Source organism: Penicillium citrinum (assembly GCF_028827155.1).
Source record: "Penicillium citrinum strain IBT 23319 chromosome Unknown utg000001l:1.0-4955037.0:1.0-4956770.0, whole genome shotgun sequence".
Taxonomy (NCBI): domain Eukaryota; kingdom Fungi; phylum Ascomycota; class Eurotiomycetes; order Eurotiales; family Aspergillaceae; genus Penicillium; species Penicillium citrinum.
In genome coordinates this window covers 1943955-1967511 of record NW_026622686.1, presented here as the reverse complement: position 1 = coordinate 1967511, position 23557 = coordinate 1943955, and the positions used below count along the sequence as shown (strand labels likewise).

The following is a 23557-nucleotide window of genomic DNA, read 5'->3' as shown; positions in this document are numbered from 1 at the left end:
AACTACAAAGACTCCATTGAACACCAATAATCATGGCCTCCCAACTTCTTCCTCTGGGTGAGACCTCGAGTGCCCCGCCATCGGTGAAGATAATCCCCGCTAACCCTTCAATAGAGCTTATCGACAAGTGTGTCGGCTCCCGTATCTGGGTTGTGATGAAGGGCGACAAGGGTATGGGTGAATGCTCATAGATGAGGCATGGATAGAGAGACTAACGAGGATGACAGAGTTCTCCGGTACATTACTCGGTTTCGATGACTACGTTAGTAAGTATCACTTGATTCTATGTAACAAATGACCTTGAAGGATGCTAATTAATTGTGCAGACATGGTTCTGGAAGATGTAACTGAATTGTAAGTAGCTTGCGTGGTGTATTTAGCCAAAATGCTACGCAGCTGTCACAACCGCGGAGACACCAATCTTAAGGGTTTCCGTTGCAAGGTACGGCGATTAACTGGACTTTTAGTGACTATACCGGTGCCCAAATCAAGCTCCCCAAGCTCTTGCTCAACGGAAACAATATCTGCATGGTATGATCTATTTCCCACTTTCCAGAATCTCGCTGACTCTGTCCAGTTGATTCCCGGCGGAGAAGGCCCTACTGCTGGCGCATAAGCGAGTTGCTCTTTGCAAAATTACGAAAAAAAAAAATCGTTTGTGTGTTAATGATACCGAATGCAATGACATGAAAATATCGATAGAATTAATTGATTCAATCAAATTGATTGGTGTTTTTCACTTCGCCATAATGTTTCGGGTATATTTGAAATTGCATCTGTGAAAGAAGAGAAAAGATAAAAGAAGATGGGCTGTCCTTGATACTAGGAAATATTGCACAGGTCTCTAGGATGATTTCAGTTCGCGCTGCCAAGGGCACTCAAGTTCTACTACTGTAAGGGCATCACCGACATCACACCAATCTGGAAGCTCTTGGTATGCGATATCCCAAGCATCCTAATCTCCCCCAATCACAAAACTCGACGCCACTAAAGCCTCAATGCACAAGGTCAGCCATTCAGCCATAAGCCACCACCACCTCGGATGTCCGCCAGCTTAATGGCGGCTACAGACGGTCCATGGGAACGTTGTTGTGCGCCTTTTTCGCGCGATAATCGGATATTGACCTAATATCTCAACGGTGAGTTGATTAACTCATTCTGTCAGTGGAAATATTGAAGTAAAGGCTCCGCAATTACGGTGATATTACATACGCAATGAGATAGTGGATTCTTGATGCCGAATAGTAATTTGAGTCTTGTAGGATATGGACAAGATAGCCTCGGGAGAGAGTGACTATCAGTCCCATGCCAACCTAGGCAGTATGTACTCCCGGAATGCACACCGTGCTACGTAGATTCAGGATGTATTCGTAAAGCTAGACTACTTAACAGTATAGTTCTTCCAAAGATCCATCGTTTCGGCTGATGGATCGTACATGCATCTACCCCAAATTTCCCGTGTTTATGTACGTGCGTGGACTAATTGCGGAGACTAAACACCTGCCGGTCCGGGGTAAAGATCACCATGTTAGAAAACAGTCTGGGGTAGATCGAACCGGGCCGGTTAAGAACCAAAATAGAACTTTATTAGGTTAAGAGAGCTTGGATGATGTGTCATGATCTTGAATCAGTATGAAGACTTCTCGTTTTGAAGATCGCGCAAGGGCCAGGATAATTGTATCCGGTGGACATGAATAACGAGGTGTACATATACATCTTCCCGCAGGGTAATCGCTTGCTGAGGTATTTGCAATCAATAGAATGCGATTTAAACTACCCAGTACAATGAGCCTTGTAGAAAAAAAAGATTTGTTTAATACTTATCAGAACTTCATGGTAAATATTATTAACTAGTGACTATAATTGTGCCAGGTACATAGTAAGATCCCACTGCCGCTGAGAAACAGCATATTTCGCTTTTCCCCAGGGATTCATTCGTATCCTACAACAAGATTGGACTATAATTCGCGCAAAATAACCCGAGAAACAACTCACCTCATCACTTTCATCATTCGTCATATCATGCCGCGCGAATTTAGTCTACCCCAGAAACCTGGGGACAAAAAGGTGGAAACTGTTACCTAACAACTTACGCTCCCCGCATTTTGTATTCAGAGCTAAATTGACATCTTCGGCGAGTGGGACAACTCTAAAGCGACCCAGGTATTTCGCTTACCTGGTCGCTAATAAAATGATTCAGATAAAATCCTTGCGCTATGGGTTCCCCTTGGCGAGTGGCGATTAGGCAGACGAGATTGCATGATTTGATTTGGACAGTGAAGCGAGAATTGGGGGAACTTAAGATGCGAGTTGGGGGGGTTATGGTGGATCCACTTGTTTAGGAGCTACTAAATATTACATGATAGGTGTTGTGATAGTATATGATAAAGGTAAAAGATTTAGAAAGAGTTGAATACCGAACATTGGACTCAGTGAAAGACTTCAGGGTATCAATTACTGGTAAAGTAGTTCCCTGAGTCCCACCAAATCTATGTACATGTACGGAATAGTAGATACATCACGATCGCATAAGCACAATCAAACCATCATCAACACTTCGAAATGAATCACCGAATAACATTAACTGTGACCCCAGCCGGCCTTGGCTCCCCGACAAAGGCAATGCTCGCCCGAAGGACCACGCGCACCGCCAACCCTTCCCGATGCTACCGTGGCTATCTATTCAGCACATCTAGCCAGTGATAGCTCCTGCTGCACGCCATCAAAAAAGGGGTGGCTTTCATGGCTGAAAGTCAAGCATCATATACAAACTCTGCTGTTTTCGGGCGCAAATATCGCCGCATACAACCTGATCAAAGCTGATTCTTTGCCCCCCTTCTCCTGGGTTCGAAGGCACACTCAGGGAATCGAGATCTAGGTTTCAAGTTGTGCAGTGCATGTCAGCTTGACCCGAAGGATTCTACTTTGATACCGATATTAGGGCCGATTTGGCCATCTCCCCTTGTCAGTTAGTCTGACAGGGCTGCTTTTCAGGAATGCGCAATGGAAGGATTTCGGTTGTACGATCTACGATCCACCGTTTGAGATTTGATACTCGTGTCTTGCCCAACCATGTACAATCTAGAGATGTGGCGATTCTCTTTGTTCTCAGAACAAGCTGGACACAAAAAGCAAAAACCAAGCCTCTTGGCTACATTGGCCACCACGAGAAACACGAGATTAAGATACACATTTGATTCATCTTACCAAAAGAAAACTAAGAAAAGTCCTACCGGGCGGCTGAGCTTGGGGCAAAGTACTGTGAAGGATCTTTGGGAAATATCTCGAACAGCTCGCAAGACCCATAGGACTAGGAGCAGGAGCAGAACTAAGACCATCGAATGATCATGATTGAAGCGACGCCTCGTGATAAAATAGGACGCGTGCGCGCGGGGCGGTCCCAAACCTCGTTTCGTTAGGTTTAGAATTGGTTCTCCCGTGCTTCTATGCATATCAGTGGACAGAGACAGCGACGATTAGAACGAATCACGGGTGTTGACGGAGAGAATCTCATGTTCTTCCAGCAGGGGATTAGTTGGGTTGCCTCGGCTGGTATTGGCATACCTTGGCCATCCCGGGAACCCCGGTCTATCCAAGACCCTGAAGACGGAGACCGGGTGAGTCCGTTAACGGGTACTATGTATGAGCTGGAATATGTACTTTGTAGAGGATACACCGAGCGCGTGTATTGAACATGAACATGTGACTGTTCATGTACCTCTCACGATCTCTTTCTCCGTACTTCGTAGCTAGATAGTACATAGTTAATAGTATTGGGATACTGCTAACCACCTTCCACACAGGGATCTGGAAATGATACATATGCGTAGCCCAGCCTAGCCCAGCCTAACAACAACGGATCCCCGTCGGGAAGACTCCCCATAGGTAAGGGGTTGGTTGCGGGCTGAAAGGAAGTGCTTATCCCGTCCGGCCGCCACCATCCATGATTGAATCGATTTAGACCGGAGTGGGTTTGAATTGGAGGAGGATGATTGGAAGAATTTATGATAATAGAGTTCTTCTGTCTGGGAGAGTAAGATGAGATGGGGGAGGGCCATGGGTCATGGCCCCCCCTGACCTTTTGAAACCTTTTTGGGACCTTATCAGCCTGGTTATGCAATTGGACTATATTGAAACCGTTGATTGGGCCAAAATCGGCTATCACAGAAAAGTGCGGAGAGTCCGCCGGATGGGGACTAGTGGGGAGGGCACGATCCCTGCTTTGGTGGCGGTCGAGAGGAAACAAGATGAAAATGAGAAAGACAAAAGTAGAAGAAGATGAATAAACCTTGAGAAATGAGAAAGAATTCTGGAAATGGACAGGATGTACCAGGGTCAGACTTCGGAGGTCAAGTTGTTGATCCATGGACGATGAAGTATACACCGATAGAACACGGTAGTGTAGAGAAAAGTAAGCTGAGGCTATCGGCCACACCGGGTTGGGATCGTCCCGTTCTGACATTTCTAAAAGACTGGAATCACGCGAGTGAAGTGTGGCGGAGAGTCCCACTAGCGTAAACAAAGTCCGAAACAGTTTGAACTTGCTTGCTCTGGTGGATTCGGTTCCACTGAGGGTAATTCTTATCGAGTCGAGATATCGCCATGATCATGATACGTAGATAGGAGGGATATTAGGAGATGCCATACAAACGGTGTATACGTAGATGAAGCGTTTGTGAATACTAAGTTATATAGAAAGAAGAAGGGGGGGGAAAGATCAAAAATATACAAATTGTTCAAGATATTCTCTACCAAAGTAATTGAACTCGATTGCTCTTCGCCAAGGGATCATTCGTCCACCAACTCTAGTCTCGACCATATACTGTCCCCAAGCGCGATATCAGTGGCACCCATTGGCTAGATATCATTTCCAGATTCTCGACAATAAGAAAATACCTAATGAGAATCCTTGACCTCGCCATTTTCGCCCGTATTTAAATACAATCCGCCTCCCCCAGTCCTCAACCCCCCCCCCTCTCCTCTTGTAGCTTCGGCCCTCCTCCTCCTCCTCCCCCCTCTCCTTGCAACCCTTTTTACTCTCTAGAGTAGAGTATTTCAGGTGCTCACTGCTACATTGGTGTAGTTCTCTTATAGGACATACTACTCTACCACATTCATCATGGACGAAAAGAAATTCGAGGAAAGTACGGTGCAGACCACGCCGTCTCCGGATCATTTACCAGCCTATGGAGACTCTTCAGTTACAAAGGGCTCTTTTAGCCAAAGGTTCATAGACAGCTTTAAGCGTGATCCCAATGCCAATGTTACAGGTGGTCATGCTCAAGGCGCTGATGGCTCGGGCTTCGATATCGAGGGTGCTGCTGCTAATACTGCTGCATCTCCTCTACAACGTCGTCTGAAGGGTCGTCATTTGCAGATGATTGCCATTGGTGGTTCAATTGGTACGTTTCACCTCTCTATAGATGTTTACTTCATCTTCCCCGCCCCCTTGTATTCAACGTCTCGCAATAGTCAATCTAATATGCGCATAGGTACTGGTCTCTTCGTCGGTTCCGGCTCCGTCCTGGCAACCGGTGGTCCTGCATCCTTAATTATCGCCTACTGCCTCATCGGTATCATGTTATATTGCACAGTTCATGCTCTGGGTGAAATGGCCGTTATCTTCCCTGTTGCTGGTTCTTTCTCTCATTACTCGACTCGTTTCGTGGATCCTGCGTGGGGTTTTGCTATGGGTTGGAACTATGCGATGCAGTGGTTGGTTGTTTTGCCGTTGGAAATTGTCGCTGCGTCTATCACGATCGATTATTGGAATCCTGGTATTTCGAATGCGGCTTGGGTGGCGATTTTCTGGGTTATGATTGTTACGATTAACTTGTTTGGTGTTCGTGGTTATGGTGAGGCTGAGTTTGTCTTTTCCATTATCAAGGTTGTTGCTGTCGTGGGATTTATGTGAGTCTTTCCCCTCCCTGATAAACATCTTGATTTTTGTCTCCGAAGAGATATCTCGTCAGGAAAAATGACCCTCCATGACTTCTAGCTAACATCTTCGTTTCACTCTAGTATCCTCGGAATCATCCTGAACTGCGGTGGCGGTCCTGAGGGAGGCTATATTGGTGGAAAGTACTGGCACGACCCTGGTGCATTCAACAATGGCTTCAAGGGTCTATGCAGTGTCTTCGTCAATGCTGCTTTCGCTTTTGCCGGAACCGAACTGGTCGGTCTGGCCGCTGCTGAGACGACCAATCCCCGCAAGTCCCTCCCCACCGCTATCAAGCAGGTTTTCTGGCGTATTGCTCTCTTCTACGTTGTTTGCCTGACTCTTGTCGGTCTTCTGGTCCCATACACCAACGAGAAGCTTCTCAGTGGATCATCCTCCGCTGATGCTAAGGCTTCTCCCTTCGTCATTGCCATTGAGAATGCTGGTATTAAGGGCCTGCCTTCCGTCATGAACGTTGTTATCATGATTGCTGTGCTGTCTGTCGGCAATTCTTCCGTCTATGGTTCTTCTCGTACACTGGCTGCTTTGGCTGAACAGGGCCAGGCCCCTCGCATCCTTGCCTACATCGACCGCAAGGGTCGTCCCATCTGGGCCATTGCTGTTGCCTCTGGACTGGGTCTTTTGTGCTTCCTGGCTGCCTCGGATAAGCAGACTGATGCTTTCAACTGGATGATGGCTATCTCTGGTCTTTCTTCCATCTTCACTTGGGGCTCGATCTGTCTGTGCCACATTCGATTCCGTCGTGCCTGGAGACTGCAAGGACACAGCTTGAAGGAACTGGCCTTCCGCTCTGTTCCGGGTGTATATGGTTCTTGGATTGGACTTGGCTTTAACTGTCTTGTGTTGATTGCTCAATTCTGGGTTGGTTTCGCCCCTGTTGGCTATGGCGAACTGACTGCCGGTGAACGTGTCAAGTCGTTCTTCAACGCTTACTTGGCCGCTCCTATTGTGATTTGCTTTTACATCCCGTACAAGTTCTGGTACAAGACCAAGTTTGTACGGTCCCATGAGGTTGATCTGACGACTGGTCGTCGTGATCTGGATGTACAGCACTTGATTGAACAGGAACAGGCTGAGCAAGCCGCTTGGCCGGCTTGGAAGAAGGTCTACAAGCTCTTCTGTTAGATGGTCTAGATGGGTGTTAGTCCTCGAAAGCCTGTGCTTCTTTATGTAAACTTTCAACTACCATTTTGTTTTTCACTATTTATATCTACATCTTCGATGTCTTATGACTTTTGATGACAGATACATAATCAAGACATCAAGCATACAAAACATCCGTTGTAAAGCATACTGTGCAGGTAGATACCAATACTACTAGTAGTAGTAATCTACCAGTGTCCTCGCCATACTAAAATGTCTAGGCACTGGAATTATATAGATCTAGTAGCAAGAATATTCTGTTTCTGTATACCTCTCGCACTCTTGTATACTTCTGGAATATGCACCGCCCTTGCCGATCCTCGGTAACCTCCACAATTGGCGTGTTCACATCTGGGGCTGTGTATTTCCATTACTTACACTGCTTCACCTGGTTCATTCGGCCGTTGAAAATCCTGACGCAGCGTGCACCGAGGATATAGAGCTATTCAGTACCTACCTATGTGATGAGAAATTCCAATAATTGAGATGTACATTGGGTTATTTTACTTCTACCACTGCCATTCTATCACTCTATTCTATCATACTAGTAATGTAATTCCCCAACAAGACTTCACCAAAAATAGCAGTTTGTAGTGGAGTCAACAAGGCTGTTGTACGTACTACGTATTCGTTAAATTACAAGCCACCTGACGAACATGGGAATTCAACATCATCAATCATTCTCCGTAACCAACGCCCCCTTTTATCTCTTCCCTCTTTATTTCATCTTTGGTGACTCGCCTTGTTTCTTCTTTGTGTGCATTTTTTGCTCATCCATTCTCTCTCTTTCTTTTCTCTCACTCACTCACACACTCCTGTCTGTCTTCAGACTTTGACGCCACCTCGGGCGCTTACCGTGCCGCGCGACTCGCATTCCCTCAGACACTCCGTCCACCTTAATACGCCCGGTGTCCGCCAATTCCTCATTGTCACCTTCGCGCATTCAAGGGATAGTTGGTTCTTGTTCCAGTCGTCTACTACATTGTCAGTTTGTTGGCTTCGAGTTCGGTGTAGATCTTTTCAATCAGACTCGACCAGAGCTGAACTTTCGGCTCCTCCCCGAGCTCGCCTTCTTCATTTTGCGCTCTCGATTCTGTCTTCAATTCTTTCGACTTTGAGTACTCGACCCACTCCTAGCTCTCGGTTTCGATTTTTTTATACCTTCCAGACGCCCTTAACCTTCTTTGTTCTCGTGTGATCTCTCCGTGGTGTTCCCTCCGTCGGCGTTGTCTCGGTCACAATGCCTGGCTTCGCGGATTCGTTCTGGACCCCCGATTATGCCAGCGGCCTCGGGGTCCTGTACGGGAAATTACAACAGGGTGTTACGGAAAACAGACAGATTTTGACCGTTGCGGCCTTGCGCGCGGATGCGGAGGAACAGTATGGTCTCCGCATGGGTGAGATTGCACCGAGCGTGGATCGCATGAGTGCGTCGGGCTTCGGAAAAGACGACGGTGCTAGTGTTAGGAAGGTATGTTTCACAATACATGAATAGTGTGAAAAGAAGAGAGAAAAAACGATTGAATTTGGATTTTTCTTCTATCGCGATGAGATGAACGGAGACTAATCTTGAATGGCGGGATTAGGCATACGAAGGAGTGCGGGCCGAGATGGTAGAAGCCGCACGCAATCACCAGAAAATCGCCAGCAATATTCGTGAGTTAGTCGTATCACCCTTTCGACGATGGTGCGATGGTCACGAATTTCGTGTGCAAACTTCGCATGACAATCTTCAAGCTCGCATCAAGGAACATTCAAAGCAAGTGGAGATTGTGAAGAAGCTTCGAAGCCACTACTTCAACAAGTGCCGTGTGGTTGAGGATCTCGAGGAAGAGAATAAGCTTGCATTCCAAGATCCCGAGTCAAGCCCGAAGAATAAACCTACCCCGAAGATCGTATTACCCACCGAAGAAGAACCCGAGGAGGAAGAGGAGCCCGTTGAGCTGGGTGATCGAGTCTATCCACCAGAGGAAATCAAGGGACTCTTGTTCCATATGTTGAACAATATCAAGCTCGGTGAAGCGAAGGTACCCATCATTGGAACATATCAAAACACCTCTACCGGTGCAGATATTGTCGAGTATCTCCAGAACCACATGGGTGCCACCAACCTTGCTCAAGCCGAGCGTATCGGACAGGACCTGGTAGACAATGGCTTCCTACGTCTGATCGGAAACATGGGCAACACTTTCGCGAACAGCTCTAGGATGAACTACCAATGGCGGTCGAGAGTCTTCCAGCTCACTGGTATTCCTGAAAAGAAGCGTCCCTTGATGCGTGTTACCTCTGTCGCCTCCAGTGAAGATGGCAGTGGCAGCGACTCGCCCATTGCCTCTGTTTCTGAAATGATTGCTGGCTGGAACCCACTGAACAACCCTTACCCCAACGAAACCCCCGCGGAGAAGCTGCGGAGAGAGGCTACAGAGGCCGATGAGCGGTACAAGGCAGCCATTCGCCGACTTGATCAGATTCGATGCCGTCTGGAAGAGGAAGTCATTGATAACTTGCGTTTCATGGAGCAATGTGAACTTGATCGCCTTAAGGCCATCAAGGCAGTTGTGCTGGATTTCTCCGGTGCTATTAGCAATGTCATTCCTAATTTGCAAAGCACCGTCGATAACATGATGCTGTATCAAGAGACTATCCAGCCTCTAGGTGATCTGCGTTATCTCCTCGAGAACTACCGCACTGGTGGTTTTGTTCCTCGCGTGCAGGCATACGAGAATTACTATGGTTCTGTTGAAGGTAAAACTCTCCACTTACGAGATTCTTGGAGGCCAAGACTGACTTTTCTAGAACAAAATTTCGGAGTCGATCTTGAGGCTAGGGCTCGAGTTGACCGTAAACGTGTCCCAATTCTGGTGACCACTATTCTTACTTATCTCGATAATCGTGAGTCTCGCTTTGCGAATCCCTTCTGGTACATCATGAGACTAATACTTTCTTAGAATATCCTGAACTCGAGGGTGATGAGGCTCGACGTGGTATCTGGCTTCATGACTCTTCTCTGACCACTATCCACCAGCTGCGTTCCGCTTTAAATAACAGCAAGGTGGATTATCGCGAAATTTTGCCCAAATTTGAGATACCCATCGTTGCTAGCGTTTTGAAATTGTACCTTCTTGAATTACCAGGTATGTCATTCTTAAACGCCCACATCTTATTGAACTCCAAGGCTAACTGTCTCAGACTCTCTTGTTTCTTCGCAAGTCTACGAAATCGTCAAGACTATCTACTCGACCACCGCTCACGAGACTACGGAAGAGGGACGGATCAAGGTCTTACAAAGCACTCTTGGACAACTCCGTCTCGTCAATATCGCCACGCTTGATGCTATCATGACCCACTTCACCCGCCTGCTTGACCTAACCTCTGCCGATGAGCAGTACACTACCGCACTGGCTCAAAATCTCTCAGCCTGCGTCCTTCGTCCTCGCGTGGAGAGCAGTCTCACCATGGACGAACGTCACAGCTACCGACTGATTCGGGATCTATTCGCACACAAAGATGTCATCTTCGGCGAGCTAAAGCGCCAGTCCAGCGCACTAGGAATCTCCTCTTCAGCCAGTCGCCCTCGTGCAATTAGTACCGATGAGAGCAATCGCCGTGCAGCGATGGAAGCCCGTCAACGCGCCATTGCCAGTAAGAGCCGCGCTACAAGTCCCGCCCCACGCCAACGACACCGTCGTGACCGATCTAGCGGTGCCTCCGAATCCACTCGTTTCCCAATCAACGTGACAAGTCCTCAAGACCGTCGTACCCCAGTCCGTACCAGTCTAGATGTACCAAACGAATCACCCTCCTCCACCGAAAACCCCACCGTCGACACCCAAGTCACAGAGGAAGAAGTTGAAGTCGCAAACGCAATGAATGGTACAGCCCTCGTCGATTCTCCAAGCGAAGTTCCCGAAAAGCACAACCTCGTCCGGGTCCATCAGTCCCCCCTTACCGGAAACCGTCTCCGATGACTCGCCAACTCCAACTCCAACTCCGGCCCCCGTCTACGCTGAATTCGATAAGCGAAGCTCTATCCCCCGGTCCTCTGGCAGATCAGGTCGTAAACCTGGTTTAGGTAGTCTTTCGAGTTTCCCTACCAATCCGACTGTCGTTGCTACAGGGACCGAGAGTAATCGTAGTAGCCTTGTTGAGGAACCGAAGGGTGTGACTCTGGAAGATAAGCCCATGGATGATTAAAGTTTGATTTTGAACTGTATGAGTTGTACATTTTGGATGCCCGTTCCGATTATCTCTGTTTTGATTTTGATTTTCTGTTTTTGGAAAGCCGTGGATGTGTTTTATGGGTTCTTTGTATAGATCTTCATTGTTTTGTTGAGTTTGAGTGAAGTTTGGATCCGGTATACGTATCTCAAGGCTTGTGTATACATTTGTCTGTCTAGTACAGCTTTTTTTTCCCTTTGTGTTCTACGATATCGGGAGTTTTAATATCTTCCTTGTTTTTTTTTCTAGATCTGGCTTTTAGGTCCATGATTCACGTATCTTTGTTTTTTTTTTCTGCCTTGTAGCTTGTAGGTGTTTACTTCTAGTCGGTTACAGGGTGGATCAACGAACTTCTTTCATCTATTTGTGTTCCCCTGTTCTACGCCTTCGAGTCTATAACATTATTAAATACCTACTTTATCATACGTCCTCACGAGAGATCCAAGTCGCCGTCACCAGTGCCGCATGTGAGTATCTGCTAGTTACTTAATACCATTGGTGGTTGCCCTACATTACTGGAGGAGTGCAACGTGGTCATTGATTATGATCCATTGTATGGTCCATTGGAAATCTAGTTCGAGACTGGAATGCAATTCTAGGTGCCCATAATCCATCATCCATCATCCGTCATCCATCATCCATCATCAGTGGGCATTATTGGTGGTAAAAGCTGATCAGAACACTACGTCTCGAGACATATCAGATGTAGTAAAGAGACGAATGTTCGACTGAACGAAGTCTTGGAGATTGACTTATTCTTCCAGGTATCCGATCATCACTGTACCGTTCTTCAGTCCTGCCTCTTCGATACTTGATGAGAGATGATCTATAAGGTTTCGTCCCATGGCATTCAAATCGAATTCAACGCCAGCTTTGTCTTCCAAAGGTGGGTCGGCCTTGAGCCATTCATAGATACGCTGAACTGGATCGCTAAGTGCAAATCGACGAATGACACGACCGGATGGGTGACGGAATTGAATACGAGTAGTGGTGGCTTGGTCTGCGGCAGGCTCGGTGTGTGGTCGGTCGCTTGGGATAGAAGAAAATGCTGGATTCGAATCGGTTTCCTCTTCGGGTTGTGTTCCACCCATGACATCGTCTTCATCGGTTGCTCTACCTTTACCCTTAATATCGCCGGTGCTGCGAGTCAAATCATCAGGGTCACCCTGTTTCTGGCCGGAAGCTCCACCTTCACCGAGACTGTTTCTCATTGCCATTTCTAGCATTTCTTCTTCAGTCATTGCATCCACTGTCTTCTCCTTCTCTTGTTTCCTCTTGGCAACGGGATTGCGCACATTATGCTTCAGACTATATCGATCGAGGAATTCATGGAGTTGCATGAGAAAGTCTGCCGTCTTGACAAGTGGAGGTCCTGACCAGACCTTCATCTGCTCTCCTGTGCGGGGATCGACAATAGCGATATGCGGGTAATTATCGGAGACATCGCTTCCCTGGAAATAATATTGGATGTAGGCAGACGCCTTTGGATCATCCTTGGAGAACTGGAGAAAAATAAAATGTTCTCGCACAGTTTCTTGGACCATCTTGTCCTTCCACAAGTCCCGATTAAGGACTTGGCAGTCGAACACCGACGAGTCCTGGATATTAACGAGCAGCCATTTCTCGTTGGCTTTTCCCTCTTCCCGAGCGACATCCCAAGGTACCCTCGACATGATCTCGTACGGAGCCCGGTACATTTCAGCAAGCATATTCTGTTTCGAGGATGTTTCCGATGCGCCTCCTGTCGCTCTGGAGAGTCGTTCTTGGTGGGTATCTTGAGAATCGCCGGCCCATATCGATGCTGTGTCTCTTTGATTGAAAATGCCTGGTCGACCTGAGTTTTGGTGTTAGTTGTGATGCTGATTTCAAAGCTATAGAGGTTTCATAAATTGTACACACCACCATGTTGCCGCGCCCGTAGTTGGCCTAAGATGTTGGCATGCATTTCATCCTCATCATCGTAATCAGCCCCGGGCCCCACCAAGGTCTCTGTGGTACGCGCCATGGGAGCTCGCACACCCTCATCATCAAAATCACCGTTTCCTCTTCCTATCCCGGGACCACCACCTGTACCACCACCTCCGTACATCTCTTCCTGAAGTCGACGGGCCATGGCGGCATCATCTTCAAATGTTGAGCCTCCGGCAGGGTTTGTTGGTCGTTCGGTACGATTATCATCGTCAGAGTCGGAGTCGATATGCACAATACCCGATTCATCTTCATAGTTAGAGGTATGAGAATTTTGCCTAGGTTCCTCGGTCAATGGAGCACCTCCATTCTCGAAATACAGCTGCATGGCTTGTTCGATGTTAAAATCGGCAAGCTGCAGGTACTGTGTTGCCAGCTCCGGATTGGAGCCGGTGATTTCGGTGAACTGGGCTATGACGTCGCCCTCCATTTTTGGCGGTAACGAAGATGAACAATCAGGTCTCGTGAAGGAAAATGCCGATGGGTAAGAGAAGGAGAGGGAAAGATGCAGATCTTCAAAATGTCAAGTAAACTGTTACTTGATGTGGGGGGAGGCAAGCTAGGATAATGCAAACAGCTGCAAACGAGGATCAGCCCGACGAAGACCCACGAAGCTGCCGAGAAGTAACAATGGCATTCAAGTGTATTGTCAAAATAAGATTGAATCTTCAGGTGTAAAGCTAGGAGAAGAAAGCAAGAAAAAAAAAGAAAAGGTGAGAAAGCAAGAAGGAAGAAGAGGTGGGTGTGAAAGTAGATCTGCAATTTGCCATGACGCAAAGTACTTCTACAGCAGTCCGCAGTGACCAATGGTGCATTGCTACACCTTTGGTCTTCGCAGTTCACCGTATACACCCTTTTTTACCCTTTTGGGAAATCCGACGCGTCACGCGTGGAAGACACGCGCACCTCCGCGTTTGCGAAGAACTTCAAGTTCCACTTTCAACTTGCATCTGCACCGGCCAATTTCCATCCTCTCCGCTGCACTTCCTTTTTTTGTTGTTGTTGCTGTTCTTGTTTATTCTATTAGTCTGTTCTTGCCTTTTTATTGTTTACCAAATCAATCATGGCAGCTACAATACTGGGAAAGCGCTCTCGAGGCACTGAGTCAGAAGGTGAGTCCCTCTTGTAGTCGTTGCTGTTGCTGCTTGTCACTTGCCAGTTAGACTGATCGAGACACACTTCCACTTTCAGGCTTGCCAGTGCGCACTGCCAGCAAGCGCAGGACAATAGCACCTCGAGCTCCCCGTGACGTCGGCGCACCTCCTCAAACATCACTTCCTCGGACAAGATCCAGTGCGAGACTTGCCCGTCAAGCGCCGGACCAAGAAAATGAAGAGGCGAAAAATGTCAATACTGAGGTTCAGAAGAAGAGACGATCGAAGCATACTATTATCGAAGAACCAACTGTACAGAATGTACTGAAAGTAAAAGGTATGTCTCCGTGCCCATACCATGTCAATATCCAACTCCTCATCTCAAGGTCCTGCTTGTGAAGAGTGACTTGAAGTGTTGTGTATATTGTCTATGAATGTGTATCTAACTTTTATCTTTGGATATAGAGGAGAAAGAGGATGTACCAATCAAGAAAGAGAATAAACCAATCAAGGAAGAAGAGAGCGAAAGCGCCGAGGCTACTGAAAATACTGAAAATACCGAGAACGACACCGAGAATGAAAACCTCGCACCCCCGCAACTCAAGACACCTCAAAAAGCCCGCTTTCGAGATGTATTGCAGCATTCACCCGTCACACCTCGCCATCGTGTTCAGGTTGGAGCAAAATCGGCAACACCTCGAACCCCACGACATTCCGATTTGCCGCCGACACCACGTCCGAGTGCTACTCCGACTATTCCTCAATCGGTCTACTCACAGGCTCGGCAATTGTTTGCGCGTGGTGCCAATTCAGGTCGTCTGGTCGGGCGTGATGCGGAGAGAGAGAAAGTTGCGACTTTTATCAACGACTGCGTGGGGTCCCAGAGAGGTGGTTGTCTGTACATCAGTGGTCCTCCGGGGACGGGCAAAAGCGCCATGGTCGGTGAAGTCTGTCAGGATATCGATCTTTCTTCCGTGAAGGTGTCTCATGTGAATTGTGCCAGCATGCGAAGCGCTCGGGATGTCTACAGCAGACTTATTCAGGACTTCGGGGACCAGGCGGACATGTTCAAGAAAAGTGAGGCGGAACGTCTGAAGGCCATGTTCCTTCCGGCGAAGGTTCAGGGTCTTTATCTGGTCTCTTTAGATGAAATGGACCATCTGCTCACAGGAGACTCGGGTGTTCTACAGTCATTGTTCGAATGGTCACTCCAAGCCAAATCTAGCCTCATTCTAATTGGTATCGCCAATGCCTTGGATCTCACAGACCGTTCTCTGCCACAGCTCAAGGCGAAGAACTTGAAACCCACTCTCCTACCTTTCTTACCATACAATGCGGCATCCATCGTCAATGTCATCACCAACAAACTGCGATCCTTGCTTCCAGCTGGAGAAGACTCAGATCCCAAGTTTGTCCCATTCCTGCAGCCGGCAGCCATCCAACTCTGTGCAAAGAAAGTGGCCTCGCAGACTGGAGATCTTCGAAAGGCCTTTGAATTGATCAAGCGTGCAATCGATGCCATTGAGCAAGAAACCCAGTCAAAATTGGAGAAACAAGCTGCCGATGCGGAAGATGCTTCAGTCCTCGCAGAGAATACTAATCTCTCTACATCTTTGAAGCCTGTCGCCGCGCCTCGACCGCCGACTATGGCAAACTACAATCCTGTCACAGCACCCCGCGCTAGCATTGCTCACGTCGCCCGCATCACCACATCTGCGTTTGGTCAAGGCACTATTCAAAGACTGAAGGGTCTCAATCTTCAACAAAAAGCCGCTATCTGCTCTTTGATTGCTCTCGAACGCAAGCGCCGGGAGTTCGAGGTTCCTAGCACACCCTCTAAATCTCGATCTGGAGCCCCTACTGTCAAGCAAGCATTCGACACATACTGCACACTTTGTCGAAACGACAACATCCTTCATCCTCTCACGTCGACCGAGTTTAAGGACGTTCTCAGCAATTTGGAGACGATGGGTTTAGTTGGAGATTACCAAGGTCGTGGTCGTGGTGGCACTCTCGGAGGTGGATCTGATGTGCGTCGAACACCGTCTAAGTCGGGAAGTGTCATGTCTACGCCTCACAAGGGTATGGATGAACAAGGCCTCCTCTGTTTTGTTTCACAGTCAGAGATTGAAGGTCAGATTGCCGGTCCTGGTGAAGGTATCCTAAGACGACTTCTTCGGGGCGAAGGTCTCTAATTTAGTTCTCGTGGGTACCTTCTCGCCTTGACTGGAAAGCGGTTCTCTAGTCTTTTTCTTGCTCTTTCTGTCTTTCTTTCTTTCTTTCTTTCTTTCTTTCTTTCTTTCTTTCTTTCTTTCTTTCTTTCTTTCTTTCATCATGTTTGTAGCCATTGGCGTTCTTTGAGGGTTACATTTCGTATAACACCTGGCATTTTTGGAGTTGGGTTTGCATCATTCATGTTTGAGCGCTGTTATGATTTCCCTTTGTTTTATGATTCTTTCTTCTGTCACTGGAAGATCCCCGGGCTGCTTATCTGTCAATACACTGTACTAGTGTGGTAGATGGAATAGTTCCAATCAATAAATTCTAAATTAATAATCCTGGGGACCCTTGCTGATCGTAGGTACTACTAGTATTAATACCTATCAATCAAATTAGTAGGTGCTATTGCCCGATCAGTAACAATAAAAAATTTTCTCGGGTTCAACAAGGTTCCTGAAAGCTCTCGAGCTATTAGTGACATTCAATGTAAACAATTTGTTATTTTGAACTGATCAATTACAATCACAGATCAAGGTTGGCCTATCTGTGGATTCATCCAGGGATGTGCCGCAGAACCAAGATATATTCTTGCCATAATCAGATATCCAGATAGTGCTGAGTCGTGGATGGACTGAATCTTTAGAATCCCTATCTCTATGGGTAACATCACTTCCAAATACTATCATGAAATTACTTTCATTTGCATTCCTAGAGGAATAAATCATACTACCAGTAGTACATACTCATCTATACTCAAGATGAAGTCAAGCCCTAATCGAATCAGGAAGATAAGACCCACCGCCCGGCAGAATTGACCCCCGCGCGAAGATAAACAGAGGGTTCCCTCCTTCTTCTCCCCCTTCCAATGCGATAATTGGTGACTTATTCCATTTTTATCCCTATTTTCTCGGCAGAATATTATGCTCTGTTCCTAACAGTTGGAATACTGGTACATGAATGGGGCCATATCCCTCTTTTGGCGCGTGAACCTCCCTCTACCATCTTTGTTGATGTCCTTTGATCTCCAAGTGCTGTTGCTTTCCGGTATGTCAAATCGGCCCATTCGTGCCCTTTGTCACTTTGTCATACCATTTATCATTGTTGCTAATGGGCGATAAACCCCCAGAACGGATCTTGATACCATAGGTCTCCTTCCGCTCCTCTTTATCTCAACCGATTCTTGTCTTGTCCAATTCCGGTCCCTACGTTGCTGTGACTACTTGCATCTCTTCCGTGTTCAATAACTCGAGCGCATTCCAAGAATCTCGGGTTAATTCCACCGCCCATCTGCATTCTCCCCGACTCAACGCTTCAACTTTGAGCCCCACTCCCCTGAGAGCTTCGCCGGTGTCGCTGTTGATCGAGGTATTCGGCATTGTTGTGCAGTACGCCCGCCAAGATATTCCCCCATAGCTGGGACTATCATCAAAATGCCCGGTCCAGTGGATCCAGAGTCTATCTATACCAAACAATCTTGCATTGGTAAGATATCACAAGATTAATCTTGTCAATTGGCATAGCGTATCTGTTTGCTGACAATGCATTGTTTCAGGCGGTGGAAGCTTCGGCAGAGTGTATAAAGGGTAAGACAAAGCCATTGTCACTGATACAAGCTCGGCTCTAACTAATCTTCACCTCTGTCTAGAGTCGATAAACGTACTGGTGAATCGGTAGCGATCAAAATCATTGATGTCGAAAATGCCGAGGACGAGGTGGAGGATATCATTCAAGAAATTGCCATATTGTCCGAACTCAAGTCTCCATATGTGACCAAGTATCATGGATCCTTTCTCAAAGGATCCAACCTTTGGATCATCATGGAGTTTTGCTCTGGGGGAAGTTGCCATGGACTGCTTCGTCCCGGAGTGATCCACGAGGAGTACATTGCAATTATCCTGCGGGAATTGCTGCATGGATTGGATTACCTGCATAATGATCATAAACTGCACCGTGACATCAAAGGTATGTCGAATATCGTTCGAGACACTTGAACTAGGACAAGCAAAGCTAATATACTTCAAGCTGCAAATATCCTTCTAAGCGCTAGTGGCCAAGTGAAATTAGCCGACTTCGGTGTATCGGGCCAGCTGTCAGCAACGATGACCAAGAAGAATACTTTTGTGGGAACACCATTCTGGATGGCTCCAGAAGTAATCAAGCAATCAGGATATAACTACAAAGCAGACATTTGGTCTCTAGGAATCACGGCTATCGAATTGGCGTGTGGAGAGCCACCGTACGCTGATATTCATCCGATGAAAGTATTATTCTTGATTCCTAAGAATCCCCCGCCGACACTGGATGGTGATTTTAGCAAACAGTTCAAACATTTTGTTGAAATGTGCTTGAAACGGGATCCTAGGGAAAGACCATCTGCCAGAGAATTGCTTGAGCATCCATTCATAAAGAAGGCCAAGCGAACAACTTACTTGACCGAGCTAATTGAGCGCGCCGAGCGATGGCAGGCCACGCATCGAGGAAAAGATGACGATGACGACTATGACTATGACGAGCCCGAAGAGCCAGCGGCAGCACCCTCTGAGAATCAAGAGGATCTTTGGGATTTTGGCACCGTCAGACCTGCCGGACGACCCAATGGGCCTCCTCTTCAGCCCATGAGGGACTCTGATACAAACTCACGCGCCCAAGAAACCGAGGAATGGGATTTGCAAGACGACGTCAAACCGCCTGCGCCGGCACCTATGAAAAGGACACAACAGTTACACGGCACATCAGCTTCCAGCCAGGCGAACCCTTCTCCAAGCGAAGTCTTAGGGCGGTCTACAAATACAGGAACTCCTCTACCACCTCTCCCTCTATCACCATCAAAACCAGCTGCCCAGCCAGTTTCCTCTGCGATTGCTCACACCTCTCGCCCAACTTCAACTCCCGGTACTCCTCAGAAAAGCCCAACTGCTACATATGATGATCGTTACGCAAAGGCTGTCATGGATTTCGCTGGTAGTGTACCCGAACCATCGCCTAAGCCCTCACGTACAGAAACCACCTTTGCTGGTCCCTCTCAGGCTACCTCAAATCAAGCGAGCGAGCAACCGCGTACTCCCGGGCATGCTTCTCGCAAGCTCCCGCCAACCCAGCGCCCCCTACCAGATCTCAATGTCAACACCGGCTCACCTCGCCCTACTCCACACTCTGATCAGCAGCAAGCCACTGGCTCCCCAACAAGTGCAGTATCAAGTCCTGGACTGAAGTCTAAACTCGCTCCTGGTCGTCAAGATCCTCGCTTGCGAAACGGTAGTCGTCCTCAAACACCAACCCGAGCCCCCCCAAACAACCGAACAAACGAGACAACTACCATCTCGACAAACTCCCGCCGAGATAGAACGCGCCACTGCTTACGGATCAGTTATCCTCCCCGCTTTACGCACAGCCATGAACCGACGAAGCCGTCACCTCGCCCGCCACGATCCAGCCCGTAATTACGGCCAAGGCCAGCGGGATCCAAGTTTCGAAGAGAGTAAAGATTGGGAACGACGTGTACAGATTCATAACGAAATGGAGGGTTTCGCGAATGAAATTTCTAGTCTGATGACTAGACTTCATCAATGGGATATGTCTGATCCTGTCCCGATGGGGGGAGGCGTTGATGCTGTTTTGGATGTATTCCTTGAGGAAATCCTTGTGCGTGTTCAACCTGCTCGTCCCAGTCGTTGAGAGAATTCTACAAGTATACACTTGGACGAACGAAAATGAAGTGGAGATACAGGTATTATCTCCACCTTATCATGTCATTATTGCTTTGCAATGTATCTACGCAATTCGAGCTAGTCTGTTGTTTGGGTCTGGTACCTGGAGCAACTTGAAATTATTGGTTTTGGCTTGATACTATTCTTTTACTTCATTTTAAAGGTAGGTGCTAGTAGAAGTATTCTTGTTATAGAGTTCGACTTTGGGATTAGCCTAGTGTAGCGAAATTGAAAGTAGTTGAAGATCGTATGGACTATGTACAAAGTCATGCATTGATTGGAGTGGGTATAAATAGAAGACATCGCGTAGTGTCCCCAATTAGAAGATATTCAACAAAAAGAAATCAAATCAAATAACTCGCAGTATCTTAACCAGTCGGTCTAAACAACCAATCTGTTTCCGGCGTCGGAATAAGATAATTCGTAATATTGAATTCGTTCGCGCTGACGGTTGGATTCCCTTCAACGACGGGTGGATTACTTGTTAGACCATGAATAGACATTGGATCTTGTACGGATCCAGTAATATCCAAATGTGAATTTCCAGTTGATGCATTTGCAGAAGTTGGATCTGGAGCCCTTGTCGGTGGGACTCGAGGGACGTTAAAGAATCCGAATACATCTAGATATTCAAGTTCATTTGGTGCAAGGTTTCGAGGGGCCATTGCGGAAGTAGAAGGACGTGTTGGGTCATTTCCGTGATTACTTGATGTTGAAGGTGATTCACGTGGTTGTCTTGAGATTAAGAAATCTAGATCGAAGGCACAGCGTCGCATGTCGGCTAGGATTTTCACGGTTGAGGGCGTTGATCTTTCACTGTCTATTGCGGCTGATTGTTGATATTCGCCGTATTCATCAAGGACTCGTTGGAGGATGTTACTGTAGCGTTCGGCTACTTTCCAGTGTTGGCCCATGTGGGCTAGTGTGTCGACGAAGAGGAGGATGTCTGGGCTGACCGTGTGTGCGATTGTGGAGCCGTGGACTAGGAGGAGACGGGCTGATACCCAGAGGGTGAAGGCGAAGGGTGGACCGAGTTTATCGAGCATGTTGCTTTCTACGACGAAGCGAGTTACTGAGAGGATGTTGTCGACTGCGAGGAGGCAGCGTTGGCTGGCGGAATATGATGGGGTGAAGATTGGGGACCGGGTTGTTGGATATGCAGCGGATGAATGGAGGCGAATTACGGCACTGATTTCGATTAGCATTGAATGTCGGGAAATGAGAATGATGTGTGATTTTGTTGGGTTGATGTAGGGACTCACGTTTGATATGTAGCGTGAAGTTGAACCCAATCACTGTGTAGAGTTCGACTTTGCTTTGATCCACTGAACAGTCGAGAGGAATTCTCATACGCATATTCCGCAGGTAAATTGAATTCCCACGACGTGAGCTCGCTATCGAGTTTTCGATAGGTTGCTTGCCACTCCTCCACATCTGATAGAGATCCAATGTCCACGGGACGCTTCAAGAAGACGTGAATGCGGGATAGAATGCCCAATATTTCAATATATAGACCGAATGAGCCAACATTATCTGCATGGCTGAGGTAGTCGGTTCGATCATCACTGGAACAGTGGAATCGTCTTGTCTCGACTGGCTGATTTTTCATAAAAAATTCTTCTTTGCATGGGAGCTTGCGATCAATGTCTTTGTCATCCAAGGCAAAATTGAAAGCCGTCGCAATGGTCGAGTAGCGGTCCAAAAGATAGACCATCCAAAACAGACGGCGTCTGCTCTCATCTTCGATCCAGGAATCTGGTTCTGATAAAGTAACAGCACGGAGCGTATAAATGGAGGGATACACTGGCGCAATGAGAGAGGATTTCGACTCTACTGCCAATCCGAGCTGGACCACAGACCTCGTAATAAGGGCGAGAAGCTTCCATCCAGGAGGACCATTTGAAGAGCCGACCAAATCTAATGCTAGGATGACGAGAGCTTGAAGAGCCTTGACTGACGAATTCTCCAGCCCATAGAGAAGCACTTTCTGCTTTGAAGAGTCGTGATATCTCTTTCGATTTTGTTCATTCAATCGACTGTCTGTTGAAAAGCGAAGGGTCGTTGCGACGATGGAATATAAAACCATACGATCGGCTTCTTCAAGAGGGGATGGACCGAAAAAGGTATCCAGTGTTGAACGCCGGTGTAAGATGGGACACCAGGAATTGATATGCTCAAAATACAAATCCACCAATGCGTATAGCAGATCATATGGCGGGAGATCAAGATCTGGATCAGTCAAGGACTGTTCCTGGTTGGAATATAGACTGACGGGTACCTCCAGGGATGACTCGTTTCCAGTGTAATCGTTTCTCTGTGCATTGGGCGCCGCCGGTAATGCACCCAATGATGACCCGGACGCACCATTGTGGAGACTATGCCGCACTAAATTCTTGACCGATGTATCCGAAGGGCTCGTCATAGGCAGATCTGTCCGATGGGAAGGTAGAGCTACCGAGGAGGCAGGGTCATTGAAATAGAGTGCGCCTCTTGGGCTTGGCCCAGGTACCACCGAGGGTTCTGACGGTGAGCTATATGCAATCGAACCGGAATGAGGCATATCACGACGAAGCGAAGACTGATTTTGAAGGATGTGCATCTCGATCAAACGAGCTTGCGATTGTATAACTTTCTCCAGTCGATCTAGCAAGGTGGATTGAGGGTCAGACGTGGGATAGACGGAGATTGGCCAAATACTTACCAAGACGCTGTTCCAATTCCTTTCCATAACCCGCTCTCAGGCCAGGTTTCTTTCGCTCCTTATACTCGCATAATTGGCCATTGCGAGTGCACCAGCCACAACTTGGTTGGATTCGATCTATTCAATTTGGGACCCGATCAGATCTGGTCATGCGTTGCAGGTTGAGGATTTTCGTTCCTACTTACCGCATTTAACCTTTCTTTGCTTGCATAGTTCGCATCTTGAGTGGTAGTCAGTTCCTAGTTACTTCACAAGGGTGGAACGGAGTGGACAAGCTGAAGGATGCAAGCAGCAAACAAAGCACCGCTAATCACCCAGATACGTACGAGACTGTGAGAGGACGTTTCCGTTTCAAGGCGCGTGGGTTCCCAGAGCCATTGAGTCCGACGGTATCATTATCTGAATCAACACCTGAAGAGTACTCAGCAGTACTTTGATCTCGTTCGGCATCCCCGAGTTGCTGGCTACGTGACAGGGGTTGCTGGGGTACGGAAGCATTGTTCGGCATTTTGCTATAGCGAGATAGGCCGGACCTGCAGACAAGCTA

General features: G+C 47.5%; 7 protein-coding genes across 7 annotated transcripts; 5 read left to right on the top strand and 2 right to left on the bottom strand.

Annotated features, from left to right (window-relative positions):
- Positions 1 to 32: 32 nt before the first annotated feature.
- N7469_000732 (RNA-binding protein LSM5) lies at positions 33 to 616 on the top strand (the record flags this gene model as incomplete). Its single annotated transcript, XM_056639652.1, has 6 exons — positions 33 to 57; positions 115 to 171; positions 228 to 266; positions 327 to 354; positions 468 to 531; positions 578 to 616. 6 exons carry the CDS (start codon positions 33 to 35, stop codon positions 614 to 616), a joined length of 252 nt encoding a protein of 83 aa, XP_056505409.1.
- Positions 617 to 5119: 4503 nt separating this feature from the next.
- On the top strand, positions 5120 to 7084 carry N7469_000731 (amino acid permease GAP1; the record flags this gene model as incomplete). Its single annotated transcript, XM_056639651.1, has 3 exons — positions 5120 to 5402; positions 5493 to 5910; positions 6022 to 7084. 3 exons carry the CDS (start codon positions 5120 to 5122, stop codon positions 7082 to 7084), a joined length of 1764 nt encoding a protein of 587 aa, XP_056505408.1.
- A 1258-nt stretch (positions 7085 to 8342) lies between these two features.
- On the top strand, positions 8343 to 11070 carry N7469_000730 (GTPase-activating protein RGD2; the record flags this gene model as incomplete). Its single annotated transcript, XM_056639650.1, has 5 exons — positions 8343 to 8573; positions 8689 to 9847; positions 9899 to 9994; positions 10051 to 10236; positions 10292 to 11070. 5 exons carry the CDS (start codon positions 8343 to 8345, stop codon positions 11068 to 11070), a joined length of 2451 nt encoding a protein of 816 aa, XP_056505407.1.
- Positions 11071 to 12072: 1002 nt separating this feature from the next.
- On the bottom strand, positions 12073 to 13718 carry N7469_000729 (DNA-protein crosslink repair co-factor UBX5; the record flags this gene model as incomplete). The annotated part of the gene is made up of 2 exons (XM_056639649.1): positions 12073 to 13154; positions 13220 to 13718. The coding sequence occupies 2 exons, from the start codon at positions 13716 to 13718 to the stop codon at positions 12073 to 12075; spliced, it is 1581 nt and encodes a 526-aa protein (XP_056505406.1).
- Positions 13719 to 14351: 633 nt separating this feature from the next.
- N7469_000728 (AAA family ATPase CDC6) lies at positions 14352 to 16577 on the top strand (the record flags this gene model as incomplete). The annotated part of the gene is made up of 3 exons (XM_056639648.1): positions 14352 to 14400; positions 14480 to 14719; positions 14848 to 16577. 3 exons carry the CDS (start codon positions 14352 to 14354, stop codon positions 16575 to 16577), a joined length of 2019 nt encoding a protein of 672 aa, XP_056505405.1.
- A 1455-nt stretch (positions 16578 to 18032) lies between these two features.
- On the top strand, positions 18033 to 20277 carry N7469_000727 (putative Ste20-like serine/threonine protein kinase; the record flags this gene model as incomplete). The annotated part of the gene is made up of 5 exons (XM_056639647.1): positions 18033 to 18084; positions 18155 to 18185; positions 18248 to 18564; positions 18625 to 19863; positions 19946 to 20277. The coding sequence occupies 5 exons, from the start codon at positions 18033 to 18035 to the stop codon at positions 20275 to 20277; spliced, it is 1971 nt and encodes a 656-aa protein (XP_056505404.1).
- A 400-nt stretch (positions 20278 to 20677) lies between these two features.
- On the bottom strand, positions 20678 to 23518 carry N7469_000726 (putative C6 transcription factor; the record flags this gene model as incomplete). The annotated part of the gene is made up of 5 exons (XM_056639646.1): positions 20678 to 21497; positions 21572 to 22952; positions 23011 to 23127; positions 23196 to 23230; positions 23337 to 23518. 5 exons carry the CDS (start codon positions 23516 to 23518, stop codon positions 20678 to 20680), a joined length of 2535 nt encoding a protein of 844 aa, XP_056505403.1.
- Positions 23519 to 23557: the final 39 nt, after the last annotated feature.